Source organism: Osmia lignaria, chromosome 15 (genome assembly GCF_051020975.1).
Source record: "Osmia lignaria lignaria isolate PbOS001 chromosome 15, iyOsmLign1, whole genome shotgun sequence".
Taxonomy (NCBI): Eukaryota; Metazoa; Arthropoda; class Insecta; order Hymenoptera; family Megachilidae; genus Osmia; species Osmia lignaria.
In genome coordinates, this window is record NC_135046.1 from 11,967,948 (window position 1) to 11,990,453 (window position 22,506).

The 22,506-nt window shown below is 42.3% G+C and overlaps 1 protein-coding gene across 7 annotated transcripts in view; it reads left to right on the forward strand.

Moving 5' to 3' along the window:
- The first annotated feature begins 164 nt into the window (after nucleotides 1-164).
- The window catches only part of salm (spalt major), a 45,625-nt gene continuing 23,283 nt past the window's right edge, over nucleotides 165-22,506 (forward strand). For 6 of the 7 annotated variants that reach the window (XM_034332817.2, XM_034332819.2, XM_034332823.2 and 3 more), the window contains exon 1: nucleotides 165-1,020. In XM_034332817.2, the coding sequence (XP_034188708.1) occupies nucleotides 915-1,020 (106 nt within the window). In that variant the 5' untranslated portion in view covers nucleotides 165-914. Of the gene's footprint in view, nucleotides 1,021-3,404; nucleotides 9,721-22,506 lie in introns of those variants that run through there. The other variant, XM_076692353.1, reaches the window with a different exon arrangement.

The following is a 22,506-nucleotide window of genomic DNA, read 5'->3' on the forward strand; positions in this document are numbered from 1 at the left end:
GACGAGGACGGTTCTGGTACTGGTAGTCGATCGGGTGGGGAAGGAGTGCGATCGTAGCGGGGATGCCGCGTTGTGGGGGATAGATCGTGTGCGCGCGCAGCTATCTCCCCTCCGCTCTCCCCACTCGTGTGACGACGGTGAGCGCAGGAGAGGGGCGCCTCGACGTCAGGCCCAGAGCTGGTCCGTCCGTCGTCCGGCCGACTCGAGGCACCAGAGCCGCGGATTTCGCGCGAGATATAGAAGCATAAACACACATACACGGTTCTCGCACACGTACGTAAGCACGCAGCCAGCCAGTCATCGAGGACCTCGCACGCACGCACGCGGTGTCCCGCGTGGACAGCAGACGAACAGATAGAGCGAGCGAGAGAGATAGAGAGAGAGAGAAAGAGTCTGAGAGTCGTTCAACAGCACACGTGCTCACACTATCGGTGGGTGCGTGGGTGTGTGTGCATTTGTGCATCGCTCGGTGGTCCGAAGTAAGAAAAAAAAAGGAAAAAGAAAAAAAAACGGAAAAAAAAGTTCAGTGTGTGAGACGAAGAATACAGTGTGGAACAGAAAACGAGCCGTGTAGGGGCCACGTGCCGTTTGGAGAAACTCGAAAGAAGTGCGCGGGATGGATCGAGTGTGTTACTACTGGCCGAGTTGAGCCGCGTTTCTTTTCCGCATGCGATCGTTCAGGAAGTGGATTAACGGGCGCGGGGAGGTGCGGCTCCCTGACAAGTGTCGATGGTGAAGTACATCAGTGAATCGGTTAACCAGCGAGCGGAGTTACCGAGCGCGGAACCGATCCGGTCCACGCCGATGCGCGGCCCGATGACGTGTCCGCCCGTTTGAGCCAGTATTTCGCCCGCGGGAACCGCAGCCGATCCGGAAGATCGCCGTAAGCACAGGGAATCAACAGGCAATAAGGCATGTCACGGAGAAAGCAAGCCCGACCAAGCCGTGCCCACCTCGAGGAGGATCTTGTCCAGCAGCCACCTCTGCTGCTCAATGCCGTGGGAAACTTGAACGAGACCCGTAAGTGATTATTATCAAGTGCAAAAGCTTTAACTTACGGATAGGCTAGAGAAACAGATCGTTCTTTGTACCGTTCGTTTCCCGGAATGCTGCCGCTCCACTCCGCCTGAATCGAGAGTGAAATCGATTTCTAGGGACGCGCGTTCGATCTCGATACGTGCGGAAAATGATCGATCAGAGAGCTAACTGTGAATCGTTCGTTGGCAAGTGAACCGATGCTACTCGGAAGGACGTTAGGGCTTGTGAAGTTTCAAGTGTGCTCTTTATGTCAGAGTTCCGTAAACAAACGATCGTCACTCGATTCCATTAAAGTGGCTCCTGTGTTCCGTTATCTTATCCGATTCGTGGGTTACATAAAAACGAATATAATTCCGATCGAGTTAGAGTAAATAAGCTGGTACGAGAAAACCTGTGTCGAACGTAAGGGTATTGCTGGCAGGAGCCGACGGCGCGTCACTCGCGAGTGTCAACTGAACTCCGATTCGGGATCGCTCTCCGTCGGACATGTCGCTCTTCGTCGCGACGCGCGACAAACCCTTCGCGATCACCTTCTTCCTTCTAAAACGTCAACGAAATTCTTTTAGGCTCGAAAACAAACCGTGTTATCGTATTCGCGATCATAGTGACGCAATTCATTTCCATATATAGAGATTATACTTTGTTGCTGCGGAACAGGAAGCAAAGGGAAGATTGCCAGATCGCGATTTAACTTTGAACAGAGAGAATTTGAATTTTTCGAAAGTTTTCTTACCTATTTCAGCAATTCTCTGTAGGATTTTTGTTTATTCATTTATTTAAATTTAGTTGTCGATCTAAAACGTGACTCGGCATTATAAGGCAGAGAGTTAAAGTTACCAATTTTCCTTCATTTTATGCGAAATTTCACGCATACGCGTTAAAACGTGTAAATCCATGAGAAATAGTTGAAATTTGAGAAAAAATAAGATGACTATCGGCTTAGCGTCGATTTTAAGCGTATCCTGGGGTTAAATAGACCCTAAAACAATTACGAATATCTTTCTTTGATTGAAAATCTCGTAAACGTAAAATTCGATGAAAGTTTTTAACCCTTTTAGATGAGAAATAATTAAAAAGAATAAATATTACTTAGAATTCAACGTTGGACTTACAATATTTACAACAAATACTTTATCAAATATTACACAATGTTTTAGTAAAAAGGAATGCAGTTAATGATTATCATTGAAAATATGAAAATAATGACCGGCACTTATCATGTATCATTCAGAAACACTCCTTTTTGGTGTAAAATTCAAATGATGGGAATATTTATCTTTTTATTTTTACTTATGGAAATGTAGTCCTCATTCGGAGTCATATAATATTCAAAAACCATAATATACTGATTAGGTGTTAATCCCTAAACAAGGGATGCTCGGTCATTTGGGACATAATGTGGAAATATCTTTTACGTCGAGTTGAATGACACTGTAATTATTCAAAAGGAAACTTTATATACTTATTGTAAGGAGCGGAATAATGATTATATGATAAATATATGACAGGTACTTTTTTTAAGGAATAATGCAGAGATCATTCAATATCGAAGAAAAATAGTTAAGCAGTGTCTGCAATTTTAACATCATTGAATGATTGAAAGGAAAAGTAATAGCATTGCTGTTATATCGTTAATAGAAAATAGATAATTCAACACTTTTAATGTTGTTAAAATGATGAGAATTCATGGTGGTTATCGTAGCGTCGGTCATCGATCATGGGATGGTTTTCTATCTAGTTTTATATCTCCATGTAAAAGAGATAATTTGGAAAATGTTTGTGGAGTAATTAATTTGGTGTAATTAGTACTCGTGAACAGTTTAGTTGAAAAATTAATTCTTACGTTATTTCTATTGCATTAATGTGACTGATTAAAGTAGCGACCAGTTAAAATAAAAAAATTGCTAATGTAGTTATATTTTATAGTGTAAATCAGCTGTCATCGTTTTTACTGTGATTTGTTAAATTTTCCAAGATCATAATTTACTATAAATAAAATTCGCAAATGTGGCAAATAGGATGAATAAATTAAATTCGATTAAGAAACAAGTTGCAAAATCAGTCATCTAAATTGCGTCTAATTAAAACTGTTTCAAAATGAGGTTGATATAAAGCCATCACTTTTATAAATTTTAAACTTTATCTTCTTTGAAAATATCCATCCTCGTTTAATTGATATTCTACTTAAAAATATTCGCGATCCTCATAATATATTCACGACTTTTTATATTGATGTTGGTATTTTTATATCTGTATGATTAATTATTATTAGCTGCCGAATACTTTGATGGACATTAAAAATCCAAAATAGTTTTATTTGATTTATGCAATAAAGTGGGTACGGGTCAATTTATTTTATTGAAAGATTTGTTCCTTTAATCGTATTTTTAGAATGTTACACAAGATGTTGATTTGAAAGTCCAAAAAAATTATTAAAATTAATATTCATGATAATTACAGTAGTTATACGTGCTTCAATTTTCACAATTTTCTGAATTCCAAAGCCCATTCCAGTCGGTTCGACTCGTTTTACACCTGCTCAAGTTTTCCCGAAGTTTCTCTTCTTTATGAAGCGTAATTGCAGCAATTCTTTTCTCGATAGCTGTTTCTTTTTTGCCTGGCATCCGAGTGCGCTCTAATAAATGCCGGCTCGATAAACAAATGGAGTCTGTAAACAAACGGTGGTAGAGTTTCGAAAGTTCGAAGAATTTTTAACGCTTTTACTGGCCACGAAAAAAGAACAACTGTCTGACAGTAATTTTATTGTTTAATAAATCTATCCTGTTGCTTCGATCATGCCTCGCACTTTTGAAACGGATCCGATCTAACACTTTTCCACAATTTTGTTAATTAACCCATTAATCTTCCTCGATTTTGGTATTTCAAATTCAACAACACGGTTTCAGGTGTCCAAAGTTCAACCTTCCATCGTTAATTCTTGAAATTTTCATTGTCTACCCATGGTTCAGCATTAGAAACACAATTTTTTCATAATTAAAATGCTTTACACCAGCATACTCCGATACTCCTTCGCGACGTTCCTAACTAACTCATCATCCTTCCCCATTTGATGCTTCAACTGGAATGACAAGGTTTGAGGTGTGAAAAAATTCGACCTTGAAGGATCGATTCACAAAATCCACCCACGTTTCAAGATCGCAAACACATATGGAGGGTGCAGGAGAAGCAAAAAATGTGAGGATCTTGCGAAGCCTATCACTTGCGTTCACCGGTACCCTTCTTATCTTCGTTTCTTTTGGAACCGCGTGCCGCTGAAGATTCACGAGGGTTCCGTAAAATTTCACGCGGTCGATTCATTTTTTTTTTCTCTTTTCTCTTTCATTTCGATACTGTTCGATCTCAAAGGAGTTCCGATTCAGCCAGGCTAATCGATTAGCCGGCAAACTTTATCGAAAAATTCCTGAAAAGGGAAGCCGGTTTCTCGTTCACCAGCCACCTCAATCTTGCAATTAGCTCTCGTACGATGCTTTCATGGATTTTATGGAATCTTAGACAATTTCGCTGTTAATTGAGCGTTGAAATAACCGGTGGAATATTTCTCTCAGGGGACGAAAAATAGGCGTTTTCATAAGTGCTAGCGGGGAACAATGATTCATGGAAAAAGTAAGCGTCTCTTTCGAGCAAAGTTTCCGTAAACATTTGTCAGTTATTAGTTATCCATTCGATAAGTGGTATCAGCGAACATAGTGCATCGATTTTCTCGGAAAACTCTTATCTTTTCTTAACTTTTATCTTGTAAAACGAAAAAAAAGAGAGAAACATATTACAATGATCATTTATTTTACCAATCAAACGCTGATAATTATGTTTCCATTTCATATTACTAGTATTCAAGTTTAAAGGGCCGAATAATCAGCCTTGTACCAGTAAAATTTTCAGTGTCACCAATAAAATACGCTAAATCTAGGGAAAAACGTACGTAGAATCGTGGAGTTAAGTAAAGTTGTTTAGGACGACTGTTTATTTATTTTGCTGAAATTTTAATCAGGATAAACAGAGATATCAGGAGAGTTGGCAATACGAATTGCCAGACATCAAGGTGTCCGTGTTTCTCGATTAATCCTTGGACGCAGCTTGCATCCTTCCCGCTTTTTTTCCCGGCTGCCGCCATATGTAATGGCAAATTACCGTGAATCCACTGCACACGACAGTTCAATCATATTTCACGTTTATCTGAATTCCTCGATTCGTTCATTTATTAACGTTAATTAGAATTTCAGTACCGCTATCCTTTAACGCTAGGATAGAAATGAACTATTTACAAACTCTCATCTTCTGTTCCGACGCATTGAAATCACTGCTTTCTATGAAATACATACTAATCGAAAATAATCCTCATTTGTTCCGACAACGCGTATTAACATTCTATGAAATTTTCCTTATTACCTTGTTAATTATGAAACGCGGCTTAAATTTCAACAATAAAAGCTGATATATAAATTTACATTCTTCCTCGTGCAGAAACGTATGAATAAACATAAGTTAACGTGTTATCTTTCATAACACTTTATCGTGCCTTCTATTACCTGACACGCTTTAAATGGCTATTTTTGGCCGTTTCCTGAGATTACACATGTATTTACTAGTTATCATTACTCCTTCAGATAAAATTGTTTCCTTCGACTAAGGTCAACCATTAACATTCTGCGCTACCATTACCATTTTTTATCTTCTCCCTACGGACGTTTGATACGTTTCACGGAAACGTATGACAAAGTGGACAATGATTTCTTTCGAACACCATGCGAAGCATCATTGATGATTCATAATTGGCGCGCAAACTGCGGAGGTTTCGTACGAACCGAAGCAAATGGAGTCCGCTCTAATGGCCTGTACCGGTCGCGGAACAAACGACGGACGTAACGATGCCGGGCGTCGCGTATATCGGTGAGGTCTATTAATAATATGCAGTCAAGCACCGATGCTAGACGGTGCTTAGCCGCTTGTCACGCATATTACGAGCCAACACACCCCCTTAATGCGTTGTCAACACACCGCCACTTGACACCGGCATCTCTTCCTTCGTTTCTCCTGTTGCCCAGCCGACTAAACTGTCGCCAGCTAATGATTCTCAGGAATCCCCAGCGCCATCCCACCGCAGAGATGATCTATCCGTTTTAACTTGTTTTACTAAAAGCTTGTACACATAGGTATTACACCGTGTACTCTCGGAAAAAGTAACAAGAACCATTTGATGAGACAAAAATTACGTATCCCCACGCTATATCGCGTGAACGGATATTCCGCGTTCAAGCGGCAACGCGTGGGCGTTAGTGAACGCGTCGAAGCAAACAATGGATCAATGCGAAATTTGTGTATTGTTCCATCGCTGATTTCGATCAGAACCTTTTACATAACCATTTGATGACATAAAAGTATCGCAAAACAGCACTTGTATTACATCAATTCGAAGGTTAAAGTTTGATGAAAACAACAGCATAAACGTTCTTAATACAAAATGAAACCCGTATCTCCCGTTCTATAATCTAATTGCTCACTAATTATCCGTTGCTTCTCGAGAATATCGTGCTTTCATAACCGATTGATTAATATTATATAATCTTTTGAACGACCATCGGTTATATCTCCCTATATTCACTTGTTAAATGTTAAATTAGGTTCGATTCGAAGGTGACAGGCTAGGTCGCGCATGGTAGCAGTCCATCCTGCGAATCGGCTTACGGTAATAGTCTACTTTGTAGATAATCTAATTTGCAAATTGCTCGTTAGCAGTGCTCTCCAAATTGACTTATAGTAATAATCTAATTTGCATTCTTTACTGATCATGCCTGCTTTCCGCCTACCGATTCTCCGTCCTTGGACTTCTATAGACGAGAAATTATCGAGGGTTAATGAGAAAAAAGAAAGGGTTCGTCCCAAAGTGGAGAAAATCATTAATTAATCGGCTGAATTCCAGACATTCGTGAATCGAAACCGTCGATGCGATATTTTTGTATTGTGTGTTGGTTGACCGCGAACGCTGCTATTTCGGAGCCGCAATAGGTATTCGCGAGAAATATGCAAATGCAGAGGACCCGGCTGCTCACGAATTCTCGCGAATCAACAACCGGCCTGGGATCATCGCCGCACTGTCGGTCGATGATCCCAGGTGGCTATTGATAGACCGATTTATCGTGTCGCAACCACGTATACCGGGCACCTGCATTCGTCTCTGTATAGAAAAGAAATTTCAACACATCCACCGCCATCGTTGATATATCAGAATTCATTTTTCGATCTTATTCTTTCGTTTTCCACGGAATATAATAACTCAATTTTGAAAATTTGAAATCACAATCTACTCGGATGATTCGTAGTCGGCGTGAGAAAGTTCCTCAGCATCGAAAGCGTTCGCAGAATAGTCGAACAAGCGCGATACTGTCCATGTCGAACCGCGATCAATTTGTTCGTGAAAATCTCCTCGTCAATCTGAACCGATCGTGACACGCGCGAGAAGGAAGCGTCACGGTAACGGACAGAGAAACAAGGATTAGCCGCTTTCTAATGTCCTCTCTAGTGTTCCTCTATCCACTTATTAGGTATTTTGAAAAGATACATTTTGCATTCCGAATCTACTACTCTTTAAAACTAATTTACCTGAAAGTTGTACGATTTCCAAGGTGTCCATTCGATAGATCACCGAAAGTAACGATTAAATTCGTATTGATTATTTATGAGGTGTCAGGGATTCAAGTAGCGTTGCCCTTGAACTGACTTGACGAATAATTTCAACGCTATTTGACGTAATAATCCATAAAACGATGCCGCAATCGCGTTCAAAATACTGTACACGATGTACGATTTATGATAACGAATGATTAATTATCGATTCATGAAAGTGATTTACTTTTTTCGAGCAACATTCATCGTGACATCGAATTTTGATGAAAAGCATCATTAATTTAACACTGGAACAATCAACAATTTCGAAAGAACAGATGTCGAATTATTCGACTATTTAGCAAAACATTGAGAGAGCTGGAAATGAAATTTTCGTTTTGCTTTTTACTGTAATATCTAATACCAGTGTGTATAAACAATTCCCTCAGTTTTCTTAATTTACATAACAAATCTTTCTTTACTAGAACAACAGTTTCCTGTACGAGCAAGAAAATTTATCTCTTGAGTCACATTTAGCTCCACCTCTGACTCAAAACAAGCGTCAAATAGAAAATTGATAAGAATTATTCTTGCAGCACGTACGCAGCTTAAAAATATTGATTTTTTTTTTCATTGATCGTTGATAAAGAATAATGATAATTCAAGTAGAAAACAGGTAGTGAAAAAAATAGGTAGTAAAAGGAAAAAGATGTGCTAAACGGCGTTTTTTCCCTAAACTTTTTTTGTTTTTTGCTGATGCATTCAGTAACGCCATCCTGCTGTAGAGAGCAAATTGCTATCCGTTCTCGATGAACAAAAATACAATGATTACCGAACGATATGGTAGCAAGGTAGATATAAAAAGCTCGTGGCACGAGTGAAGCTTTTCACGATTTGAAAGCGTCCTGAAAAAAACCTTTTCAATGGCTCTTAAATCCTCGATTTTTCACCGATACGTGTTTACCACTGGCCCATTGAACGTATTTTTTCCACGGAAAATTGTTATTAAACTAGCAGAACCGTGTAACGAAAAAAAAAATAAAAAGAGAGAGATACTAGGAGAAAAGATAAATCGGGCTTTTTAATCAGAATTTAAATTGAAGAGTATTTTTGCAAAGGGTCGTTAAAAAATTTTAAGGCTCCTGAAAGTTTGATGTTAATCTCAAATTGGTTCGTCGCCAGGAGCTTGATTCTTTTTCAGAATAGATTATTGATAAATAATTGGAGAAAAAGTACGCTGAAACTGTTTTAAAATATTTGCTATTAGAATACCATCAGCAATCTTAAAAATACTCTTATTAATTGATATGATACTAATCGTAAGTTCCGTGGCGTGTAAGTCCTATGGACTAAGGGCCAAGCGCCGCAAGGCGGCAGCACCGTCGCGTCGTAAGGCTGCGCTTATATCTGAAGCGTTTTTGACGAATTAACGTTCTGACAAATGTGTCAAAACAATTAAATGTAATTACAGTCTTAATTCATTAAAGTCTGATGATCAGTTAGCAGTAATACGACCAATCATTTTTCACGAGTAATTTCGTTGTTCGCTTACTATCTGGCCTAAATCTATCAGAGTGTACTGGTTGTACGGCCATAGTGTCGCCTGTAAGTGGATACGCCTGAGACGATGGGAGCGTGGACTCTCGGACTCTTGATCCTCCATTCTTTTTCGTTGAACGCATGCCCTCCCCCGCGGCCAACCGGTCAGATTCATCCTCATAACTTTCATTCAGAGGCCAGCCGTAGGAATTGCGGCCTGGCAACTCCTTCTCCGTAGCCAGACAACCCCTTCTTTTTCCTTCTGCTCTCGCTCAGCTGCCAGTGACTTCGTTCGCAGCTAAAGCCTTACCATCCTCCAGACCATTTAACCCGATTGCTAAATCCTCTTCGTCGGACAATATCGCGCTCGTTTCTTGTGATCTTTGCTCGTCGTTGACCTGACATTGGCTAGAAACTCAAAGTGTTGATGCTGTCTTTGTTTCCAACGTGTTTGTGGCTTGATGCTAAGGTCCTCGCTGGGGTGGCTATGAGGATTTGTGGATAGCAAGATTATAAAGCGAGGTTAGTCCTAATTAACTATATTGCTTGCAAAATTAATGGTTAATTTGTAACCTTTTCGTACCAGTACTAATCTTAAACAGTTTTAAGCAAATATTATTTCTATGTCAGTAAAGTTCTAAGACCCTTAAGTTTTCGTTTGAACTTGTGTTAGACGGGCGGTCGGTTAATCCTCCGGTTGAATTTCGCGTGAAACTTTTCACAGACAGACAGGGAAACCAATTTCATACATCGTTCACTGGCATAGGTGAAGGGCAGCAGCCCAATTGGCCAGGCGCCAAAGCGAGCGTTTTCAACGCGCGAACAACGCCGGGACAACTTGTTTCAGGCCTCTGTCCAATGATCAGAGGGGACGTCATAATATCGGTGCAGTTGCAGTTGCAGTTGCCGTAAATAACCATCCGCTAATCGCTGGCGACGAAAGGATGACTCAGATCTGGTCTGGTTAACTTATCGAGTTGATGCTTCTTGAACGTGTCCCATGGAAATTGTACTTTAAGCTTTCTGGAAAGACGGGATGTTTGAACGGCTCCATTAGCCATTGGGAAACTAGTTGGAATACATCTTAATGAAAGAGGATTTTTACTTGTTGCTTCAATAGTCAAAAGAAAAGAAGCACAGACGGCCGGAAGTCGAGCGCCAAAACGAAGCAGATAGTATATGTAGGGGTGTCACGTGACGAAACGAGCAAATTGAAGTAACAGAGCTCGAATTCCGCTTCGCCGCCGGTTATTAGGCAAATACGGTCTCGTCGATGATAACCCTTTTGCTCGGGGCTGAATAATATAGCACCCTTAAACGGGTAGCGTTTGATGTGACGCCGGTTCGTCGAGCGTCGGGGCCAATTTTGTCTCGCACCCCCGTTCGTCAGCCTCGCGTGTCATAATCTTAACTCCACTCGTCCTCTAATCTTCGTGTCGCTTTTTCCTCGACGATATTGCGAAATTATTTCTTCTAATCGGTTAATATCTTCATTGTAACTAAAATTACAAATTGTTGTTGGTATTTCGAAAAATCAAAACCCATGCCTATCTCACCCTAGTGCGAGTTCTTTCATTGTCACGATGATCATACATTCTGAATTATCTACGGTGACATAAAAATCGTTGGAATATTGCAACCCAGTGTTCAGTGACCCAAAAAAAAAATCATGGGGAGCAGAAAGCCTCTTAGCACTCTGAATCTCCGAAAAAAAAGAACTCATCCCCCTCTGTCCCGTTGTATGGACTTCATAATCATGCAGTCTGTGGGAATGATGGTCGGTTGACAGACAGAGAAAATGGAAGGAAATAGATTCGCGATCGGCACAATATGTCCAAATGTTTCCAACCGAGCGAATATCGCGAAATAATGAGGATCCTCGAGCCGCAACAGCGACAACGCCCGGAGGCCTACTAATGGGGAGAGCATCCCCAGACCCGTGTTTCACCGTGCATTCAGCCTATGGGGTGCTCTCCTTGCACCGTTTTCCAGCTGACTTGGCTAAACGGGATCGCATTAGCACACAGTTTCCACCCTTCGACGCGATGGGAGATTAGCATCTACTCTCCGGTATGCTTTTTCTCTGTTGCGCCCTCGGTGATCAGCGACTAATGTGTAACACTGCTACCAGCTGGTCGCGAAACATCCACGATCGCAACTTCACCCGATGAATATTATTTTTAAATATATACTGGCTAAACGTATTTCTGAAAAATATCGCGAGAATTTATTCATCCAGCTAATATTATTTTCAATCGATCACCGGTACGTTGAATAGAACGAACGGTAGCATCATTTCCCTCGATGATGTCGACATCTGTCACGCATTGTCCGTACATTTTCATTCGACCCAAATCACCACGTATTTATACACTCGTTTCGAAGATGCAGAGAATGGAACAACGGACATCGAGCTACCAGCCGAGTATCAATGCAGATCCGTTCAATGAAGGCTATGGGAATTGTTAGGGCTACTCGACCCACTGGCCGTTGCTTGATCAGCTACGTTGTTCAAACCGGAATTTCAACCCTTTCTCGTTTAACTTGTACGATTGGCAATTTCTACCGTCAATTCGAATTTTAATTCCTGCTTAATTAGAAGAAGCGTCAGGCTGTCCGGTATTTTCTGATACGATCAACATACAGCCAGTACACTAACGTCTAAAAGTATCCAAACATTTAGCTGCATATTTGTTCTCGATATGAACATTTGCCGATAACAATTATGTTTGATATCCGGAAAGATGAAAGAACCTCCCTGGCAATACCTTGCACCTGAAAATAAAGGAGGCAGTGTGGCTCGATGGTGGTGGAGGAACCGTTGCGTCGGTCCCACGGATCACGAGATTTCCGTAATCGGAGAAGTAACGGGTCAGCTTGGGACAAGGAGGACATACGGTAGGGGAAAAAATGGCGTCTGAGCGTCGGAACGCTTTGAGCTGTCCGACCATTGGACGGACAAATGAACAGGCGAAGCGGCGGAAGCCCGAATGCGAATTGTAATACAGGGTCCGATGGAGGGGTACAGTGGGGTGAGGACCTTTGGACGACAGGCCAAAATGGATTGTTATTGGCCGAAGGATTCAACCCTCGGACCCCCGCCACTCCTATGATATGCTAACGAGCGCGTGAACCGTTCCCGGCAGGGATGAAACCCTTTTACGCGAAAGGGGTTAGGCTGGTAGGGCGGCCGAAAATCCAATCCCTTGGAGCATCTACGAGTAGGAAGCCGTACAGGCTGCGATCCTCTTCCAGGTCTGCAGCCACGGCTCTCATCATTCGTCGCAGTCGAGTTGGGTTTCGGAGGCAGGCTTAGTACGGCTGCTTCCGTTTCTTCTTCCCTTCCTATCAGATATTTCTTTCCAACGTCATTTAATTGGTATTGTCGATCACGTAAATACGAAAGAACACGATTGCTACGATAATCAGCGGTAAGCAACATGCAAATAGGGTAGAACCTCTGTATCTAAATTGGATTTGTTCCAGACGACACAAAGGAACGCAATGTATTCCCCAATATTAATATAGACTCCAATGCATTCCCCCGTATTAGGGATATTTCTCAATATATTTCCCAATATGTTTTCCCGTATCAGTATCGATATGAATGTAGTTTACTACAGACCAACGAGAACACATCTGTTGATCGCGTATACATCGAGGTACCATTGACGCAATTTCCTCCGCATCTCTAGCGTTTCTAGGTCGTTCACACGTCGAAGCTTGAGGAGAGTGTTGAGTTCGGTTGTCGTCTACTTTGAAGGCAAGTTCTATCGAATGAAGGTGGAACGCAATCAAACGGAGGCTGAAACAAGCCGCGAAATCAAGTCGAAAACAGTGCTTGTGCCTCCGCGAGAGATCGTCGAACGCGATTTGGCTCGGATCCAAGGTCAAACGGATTCAGATATTTCCAGGCGGCCGATCCCTCCCTGTCCCCCCTTCTCATCGCCCTCGGTTTCCCGCTTATCAGGGCAACGTGCGCGATATACGATAAGCTTATGCGCCCCAAATCACCTGTAAAATATCATAATTGTCTGGTGGTCGCGTAAAATCTTGATTGGCGACCGCGAGAGCAGCCGTCGTCGGCTTTAATGCCGTGACTTTACAACGGGCACCGGGTCGCTTAACACGAACCGGCTGAATTGCCGACGCATTTCTGGAGATAGCAGCCTTGCTTTCCGAGTGAAAGTTCCTTGGGTGTCGACCGAGACATCGTGCGGTGGCAATTCCTTATCTCTAAGCGGTCGAGACAACCATTTCTTCTCTTCTTTCTTCTTCCTTTTCTTTTCTTTTCTTTATGCAACGTTACATTTCTCTGGCTCGCTTATGGCAACAGCTGTTCAGGGCAATACCTCGACCAGGATCATCGGCCGTATTACGTAGGTATCTTTACGAGTTGTTACGACAATCGATTTTCACTCGATCACCTCAATTTCAGCTAGATTTAACATAATCCCCTTAGCTCATTCGCTTGTGTTAGTATTATTTTGTACTAACAAATAACCAAAAATATCCTGTATTCAAAGTTAGGTTCGATCGAGCTGTAATTCAGCCAGGCAGTAAGGATTATAAGAATGAAATTAACCCGCAATTTCCCAGCAAACCTGAACATTTCCATGCAATTTGCAAACGCGTCCTGCTCTTCCCACGTAAAATATTCCCGTATCCGTTGCTCCATCAAGCAGAACGAGCCGCCATCGATCGTTCTCCGTTCAAGACGGACAGAATAATAACAGTCTCCTTCCTCTCTCCTTTAATCCACTCATATGAAACATAACCGAACCCGACGAAAGTGTAACGAGCCACGAATGTCGGTACTGTAACGAGTGGCGAATTAAAAAGCAAGAGAGACGAGCCCCGAAGATCTTTGTCGACGGTCCCGAGGGGCGCGATCAGATAACGCGGTCGATCGGGTGCCCCTTCTGAAAAATATAAAAAAGAAAAAGAAAGTAAGAGGGGGAGGGGGTTCTCTCTGACTCAGGATTGACAGGATGTCGCGGTAACTCTGTGTTTACACACCGGTTTTCGCCAGGATGCACCGATATTGGCCGCCGTTCACGTTCGAGGGCAGCCCTGTGTATTATCCCCCCATTATTAGCCGGCCCCACGTTTTTTGTCATTTTAAAATGTAATACGTTGCTGCCTCGGGCCCCCGTGTCACGATCGCTTTTTCCCTATTCGAGCTTCCTGTGCCGGAAAATTCGTCGTCCCCTGACGGTCGTGTCCTCGTTCGAACGGGACAGGTTCCGTGTGTCCTCTCGCGTACAGGATTACCTCGGCAAACAACGACACGGACAATGAGACCCGTAAGAGCTGAATGGGGACCAGGAGGCAGCTTGAATCCAGCTAAAATTGTCATCCACGGGGCCCTGTCGTTTTTGCCTGTCATACCGCGGGGTATCGAATTTTCGGTGTCCTCTCCTGTCCTCTCGCATTGCTCCTCCTCCTCCTACCTCGTGAGGAACTTTTGCTTCAACGATGAAAGGACTCTCGGCTCTTCAGCCTGCGGATGATTTTAGGGAGGACGGACTTTGCCCTTTGTCTTTCCTTTCGTTTCGTTTCGTTTCGTTTCGTTTCGTTTCGTTTTTGAACGGGACACCCGTGTGCGTACTGCGCCCGGCTATTGAGGGAGGAGATATTTATTTATGGGGGACGGGATATGTATATATGCGTTTTCGAAAGGCTGATTGCCATTGTCGGGATATGTTATTGTATACGTGTCCTCGAAAAGGTATTGCGAACAGGGTTTAACCGCGTTCTACAATGATTGTTGTTGAATCAGGTAGACATCGTTCAGTGTTACACAGTTTTAGGGAAGGACATGTCCAAAGGACAAAGGACCACATTTTTAGGGGAATTTTTCAGTTAATAACGAGTGCAATGAAAACTTAATTCGGTCATGAATAGTTTAGGGCGTATTGCAAATACTCACCGTTTCAACTGGTTACCATTGAAATCGAGCCACCATAAAATGTCCAATCTGAAGGAAGGATCAGTAGCTCGTTTAACAAGAAAGTCAGTCAGTCTACATCCTGTGTCATTACCAGACCACGAAAACGTGTGCCGGACAGAACGCACTATTTCATGTCGCGGCGGACCGAACAGTTTCCATTTTGTAATGAGAAAAATCGTTCGGCAGCGTTCGTTAAGCCGTTCCTTTTTCAAATTTATAATCTTCGCGATTATTTACCGGCCAGACGCGTCATCTCGTTTAATTGAGTCACCGAGCTTGGAGCCGATCGCTGCTTGCCGTGATTTACATGTTTCGCGATCGATCCGCTCCATAACCTATAATTGACCAGCGTACGCTGATCGATCGCTGATATCGATCGCTTTCGCAACTCGAACGGATCTTCGACAGACAACCTGTATGAAATGTTAGATACACGAATGGATTTAACTCAACGAAGAGAAAGTAACTGATCGATCGTTCATTTTTGTAACACGTGATCATAATATGGCGTAAAATTTGCTAGCCCATGGATTAGGTTAGGTTAATTGACGTTAAAATTAGGTCAGATTGAAGTTAGACTGGATGCAGCAATTGTAACGAATGACCGTAATGTCATCACTTGGATAATTAAAAGTCATAACATTCTTTTGTTCGTGCTCTGATCCGATTTGCATACAGAATTCCAAACAAATTCTGCCCCGTTTCAAGCGAAAGAATTAAGATTCTTGATCACCATGGGAGCGCTTATCTGTTCGCGTGACCAAGGATCTGGTAGTAAGGCAAATTTTCGAAAATCACTGTCAGCTAGGCTGGCATAAGCAAGCTGGTGACGCGCATGCGCGGACCAGGGAACCGCACGTGTACTTCCGGCACGCGAGCAGCGTACGCGCACGCAGGTGTCACGTTCAACGCGTGCAAATCTGATTCCCATGTTACTGATACTGTTCGAATAATCTTTCTGCAGATTCAAAGCTCGGCCAACCAAAAGAAATGAGAATTTTTCATTAACCTCCTGTTTACCACAGATACAATTTAATTAAAGAATTAAAAATTTATCATTCAACTTACATTAGTAAGTAGTAGCAATAAACTTAAGAGTTAATCCTTTGCGTCTATAATAATCCTTGTTGTGACCATAGCTACTTTTAAAATTAAATAATCTTTGATCTATGGGGATTATCTCACATATTGTAGCATTCTCACTAATTAAAGAACCATAGTTCTAACATTCATAGGATTAAGCTCTTATAGAACCAAAGTCCTACAGCATCCAGCTTTGTTATCTCAACAATGTTACATATGTCTTATTAACTGATCTTCAGTGAAAAACCATTGAGTCCAAAAATGCTCTAACCATTACATCTTGCTACCAGCCATCTTAATGGTGCTTAGAACATCCGTTCACTTCTTGTTACATAATTATTCCGTTAAATTGAATTGGTAGCGCCTGCCAGCAATGACCAGCGCGTCAGTAGAAGGATGTAGGAAAATCTTGTTAGAAGCAACAGTGTGTTCAAATGAACAGGGACAGGTTAGCGTGGAATTGGCGTGGCCAATAACTTGCCAGGGTATCAGCTTTAACATCGACCTTTAAACTCGAGCAAGTCGTTGTTTTTCGTCGATGGTGGTGGTGGTGTTACTGGTGGCGTCGATCACGGCGACGGCGACGGCGACGCGACAGTCGCAACGAAAGCCAAAGCACGACGAGCCGTGGCTAATTGCCGCGTGCAACAAAAAGCTCGAGCTCTTCGGCTTGCCGGCACACGCGTGCGCCACCGTCACGCTCGCGTATTTTCATCGGCACGCACGCGACAGCGCCATCTGTTCCTCGCGTTTACTGCATCTCCGTCCTCCTTTCTCTTTCCTATTTTACGCTTCTTTCATCCTTCACCACCTTCGCTTCCTCTTTCTAAGTTAACCTTTTGCCCTTTTTCTTCTCCTCCATCGAGGATTCCTTTTTCTTCTCTTTAATGACACCAGGTTAAAATGACAAATTTCAGAATCCGTGTGTTCACTTTTGCCACCATTTTAGTTGGAACGATATTATAACCAAACCTTGTAATGGCGTTTGTCGTAGCTGGTCACGAGAGTACGTAAAATAATAGCGATTAATTAGTCGAGGTCAATTCTGTTCGTTCCAAGGCACACATAGAGGGTAAGAAACTCTTAAGTCCATCAAGTTTTTCACTTCGTTCCTTCTAAATAAAAGAACCGTTCTCTTATTTCCCAGCTTCGTTTATTTTTTTTATACTACTGCTCGTGCGTGCTCTCGTACTACTACTACGTGGGACTCTTTCCTCTGCCATCCTATGCTTCCCATGGGGAATGACTGAAGCATCGAGCCACCATAACGCGTTGCCGACACTCGGCATGTCCTATCGAAAGAACCCTGGATAGAGAAACGTAAGGAATGTCTATTTTTACGACTTCGTACATACTATTCTCATCTCTTTCATGCTACCTAGCAAATAACTTGTCCTCAACGATATCGATCTCATTCTGCGTACGGTTAACTTCACTTTTATCGAATGCAAATATTTATTAACTTACAAGTTTTCCAATATTTATCGCAATCACTTCTATGCTCGAGCAAACAACAATAAGCAAATAAAGCTTACAGCCAAGGTGCTCGTTAACCTCGTTAAGGTAACACGATTTCCGGCAACCGCCCACGAATCTCCTCCGTGGAAGGTCAGTATCGTCCATCTAGCTATGATAAATCGATCCCGGACCCTTTCCCTCCCCTGAACCTGGTACAGAAAGGATATAATGGAAAAAAATGACAGTAGGGGATGAGATAGAAGGGAAATAAAAACGAAGTGAAAGGAAGGGAATAAAGGGGACAATAAAATAACTAAAATTCTTGATTTTTAGTTTGTTTGAAAAATCTTTCTAAAGGAATATGAAATTTATTTATACGATTGATATTTAAGGAAATCAATGAACCATGACACGAGTTCCGTGTTAATGAATAATTCTCTGTCACGAGACAAGCAATTTTCTACGTGGATTTTAAATCATTCAGCTGAAACTAAATTGGTAACAGGAATCAACAGGTGAGAACGTGTCCTTCGGTCTGAAACAGTAAAAACTGTCCTCGCTGTAATATCTACACGTGTCTCCCGTTCAATCGTATTTTAAAGTAAAAACTGTTCCAATATTTCGGCATAAAGCCGCAAGGACCACCAGTGAGTGGTATTGTGAATTTTATATTGTCAAGGAATCTTGCAGCCTCTCTACTATAAGTGGACCTACTCAACAGCTGATCAATATTACTGAAATTTTTCAAGGCATCTTATGATACCATCAGGTTGTCGAGTTTAACCAGGTTGAACGCGTTAATTCCTTCCATCATTATCCAGCTGGATTATGATCACCCTTCGAAGATTCACCCTGTGTCATGATATTCGTGTGGCGTCACTGTCTATTTATAAAATCGCATTTCGCCGGTGGTGCACAATAGTGATGCGTTCGATGCGAGCGATGGCGCGAGGCGGCCGATAAATCAGAGCGTCGCGGCGCGCGTAGATCACGAACAGTCGTTCTTTTATTTTCATTTGCCGTGTTGAAAACGAAAATAGCGCGAGATACGAAGACGTTTCCCTCGGATTCTTGCCCCGGACGCCCTTCGAGTCGCGTTCCCGGCGTCGTGACCGATTTATTAAAAGTGCGCCCATTAAATTTCGCTCGCGGGCAACCGCTGCCGAACATGGTCCATTTTACCGAGTCGGCTAAATTAAAATAGTCGGCAGTTTTAGCCGAGTACCCGAAGTCGCGATTAAACCGTTCAGGAGAGGAGACGACAGCAGCGAGTTTTCTCAAAGCAAACGGCACAATTAAGCTCGGATATCGTTGCAACGACGAGCTACGTGTTCCCGTGGCCGACGCCGATATTAGTTTCGAACCGCGAACCGCCTAATATCCTTTCGCCCGAAGGTGGAAAAACACGCCGATGGGGAAAGATTGAAAAGGAAAGGGAAAGGGCGGAAAGTGTTTGCCGAGTAACGCGAAACCTCAAACGACGGCTATCCGTTTGTCGCGGCACCCCTGATTTTTCAAGCCCTTATTGATATAATGTAATATTAATGCTGGAAACGCTAGTCTCGGCACGCTTGCGCTCTGTAAATATTGGATAGTATTCGCGGCGAGGAAAATAGCCGAAGCTGTTGGGAAAAACTTTTTCCGACCCTTGTGAAAATTCTCTACGTACAATTTCCCGATTCTTTCGTTTTCCTTTCTATCGTTTCTGAAACTTTAACGATCGTTTATAATGTTCGTTTATTGGCCGCTCGAACAGCGATACTTGGCATTTCATTTTACTCGATGAAAGTGACTAGGGTGCGTGCCACCCCAATCGAGAAAGATTGTTAAATTTCTTATGCAAAGGCGGATATCGTGTTCACCCCCTATGACTTAATGAGCTGGAAAATTATTACGATGAAATCTCAGCTGGCCCAACCCTCTCGTGTAACCGAGCCGAGCCGAACTTAACCCCCGCTATTTACCAGCCTTCCAAAGGGGTTGCCGGAGATCCTCCTGCTTCTACTCTTACGCAACTTCTTACGACGCGTAAGCTACCCCGAGTAAAGGGTGCAACAAAATTATGGTATTTTTCCTGTCGCGATAATGGTACGCTAGAAATTGCTGAAGTTTTTACCGTTTTACGTAAAAGAAACTTTTCCTACTTTCTTGTTTTGATAGCTTTCTAGATTCTAGATGCTCCAGCGATCGGATCCCTAAGCTTCGAATTATATCTAAGCATTCAAATATCTACACCTCCGATTGTCTAAACACCCCTATAACCGGGCATCCAATTCCTTAAGTCGGATATCTAAATATCCATATATCTCAATATCAAAGATACAGCGCTGTCAAATAGGCCACGATCTGCGGTAGAAGAGCCATATTCCGTTGTATTCACGTCCGTACAGAGAGCGGTGCGGCGAGTAACACTGTGAGCCGGGTTGAGCGATGAATTACGACCGTTGGGCCGAGCGAGCTGGCTGCACCACTAAAATCCCGACTGATATATTATTACGTATTATTGCTCCTGTTCGGTTATTTATACCCATATAACATAATGCCACGCGAGATTCCGGGAAGTCGGCGATACGTTACCGAGCCGCGGTTCCCCGGGGATCGGGACCTCATTTTCCACATCGGTCATAACTTAGAACGGAAGCTCTCGCGGCTGTCGGGTATCATCGACGAGCTTCCCTAACATTTCTTTGTTTATTTATCGGTGTCTGATAACAGGCTACGATTCTATCGATTGAAAGATCAACTATCGAATACCTTCTGTGACGATAATTTTATTTTTTATCTTTTCAGGGGGGGGATAAGAATAGCAAGGTATTTACGAGAAGAGAATATTTCAAAAGTATGAAACAATGAGGTATACGAAGGTGATGATTTAAAGACTTGACTTTTCGAAAACAAGTTCTCCCTCGGTTAACTTCATTATTTGAAACAGTGTATACACGGGTCGGGAATGGAATGTCCGTTTACACGGAACGCGTGTATACACCGTAAAAAAATAAACACGTCCACGAATAACTCGTAGCACTTCATAGCAAACTTGAAGTCTCGGTATCATTGCTACTTCAGGTATGCCAACCCAAACAAAGCCCGGCTTCAGTCGGCGGCTATGTATATTCGGATGTAGAAAATTGACGGATTGCCATTTTAGATGATCCATCGTTTTTCAGTCTAATACTTTATAAATAACTCGTTCGATATTTATATTTAATGTCCGCGCTGAATTGCGGTAAGTCGCTATAAAAAACGTATGAAAAGTTGAAAATGAAAAAGAAAAAAGAAGAGAAAATATCTTGCATCGGAGAAAAAATGTTAAAGAAATGGTTGGCTTTTCTTGCGAAATAATCAGGGAGCAGCAAAGAATCGGTATAAAGGAGGTAACAGATGGATCGAGGGTATTTCATAGGAGGGCATGGAACGCACACGTCGATCCCGCGGTTTTTATGAGGAGAGGATCTCCGGCGTTACGACTGGAGATCTTCAAATATTTACTGGAAACGCGGACGTCCTTCCGTCGTCGAGTAGCGGCCCGATAAACGTCGGGGTCTGGCCGCCTCCAGACGACTTCTGGGTTTGTTTTGTGACTTCGTTTTAACCGCACGTGCTATGGAATTCCGTCATCTGGCAACGGGCTGGCCTGCCGGCCCTTTTTCCATCGACAATGGACGGTTTCTTGCTGCGACCAGGGTGCGACTCTATCCACGACATTTCTCTCTTTTCTTTTACAATGCCCTTTATTTCTTTTCCCAAAGATTCACTATTTCCGAAGGATGCTACGCTCTTTACGTAACATGTGTCCGGAAACGAGACGTTTCTTTTTTTTCTTCTTCTTCTTCTAAGTCACGGATGAAATTTTCAGATGATTCTCTTTTTCATTATTCCAAGGATTATTAATTTTGAAACGCAAGAGATTCTAGTTATGAGATTTATAAATTTAATCTCGTTTAATTTAACGCTACCGCGCTAAATTGTCGCGGAGGAAATTCTTTTCTTCTTTTCAACGCTATACTTACAAGTTTTTGAGTGATTCACAATGGAACGATGCATCAACGCAGGCAATCACATTTATTCAACACTTAAGTATACCCCAGAAATAAACTGAAAATTGTCGGTGCCAAAGAACGAATCTTTTACCTTCAAAATTGGATTTAACGTGGTACTCTTGAAGTTTAGCATAAATTCGTAAGAATGATTCTTTTTTTTACCGATTTTGACGCGATAGGAAGGCTGCCGGAGATCAGATGGTTCGAAGGAGTTTCGGTGGCCTTAGACAGGATAAAATTTTCTTCGTTTGATCGTGTTCTGCAATTCAAAGGCGTCCCACGATGAATAATGATAATCCCCGGTCGGTGGTTCGCGAACTATTTAAGCGTCCCGAAGTAGCATCTAATTCTACCCAGGCCACAATTTGCATTAACTACACCCGGCCGTAACATTGTTCTCATTTCCCCGGGAACGCATAATTTATACATTGGCTATTTTTGAGCGGCCCTGTCGCGGACCGTGTCGATGAACTTGTTCCAAGTCCAACCGGCCCGAATCGGTCGCGTGAAATACATCGCGTGAATGAATCTTTCATTTTTTCTTTTCTTTTCGAAGAATCGTAAAGGGACCTTGCCTTTCTCTCCTGCCTTCAACAATATCGACAAGAAAAACGTCCCGATCCATTGTTCGTTTCAATGAAGTATCAACCATTTTGCGACACTTTTATTTGTCATCGAATCGTACAAAGTCTAATAATATTTCTTATGCACCGAGTTAATATTTCTGTTTGAAAAGGTAGACACAACACGAGGATGGTTAAAAATAAATAATTT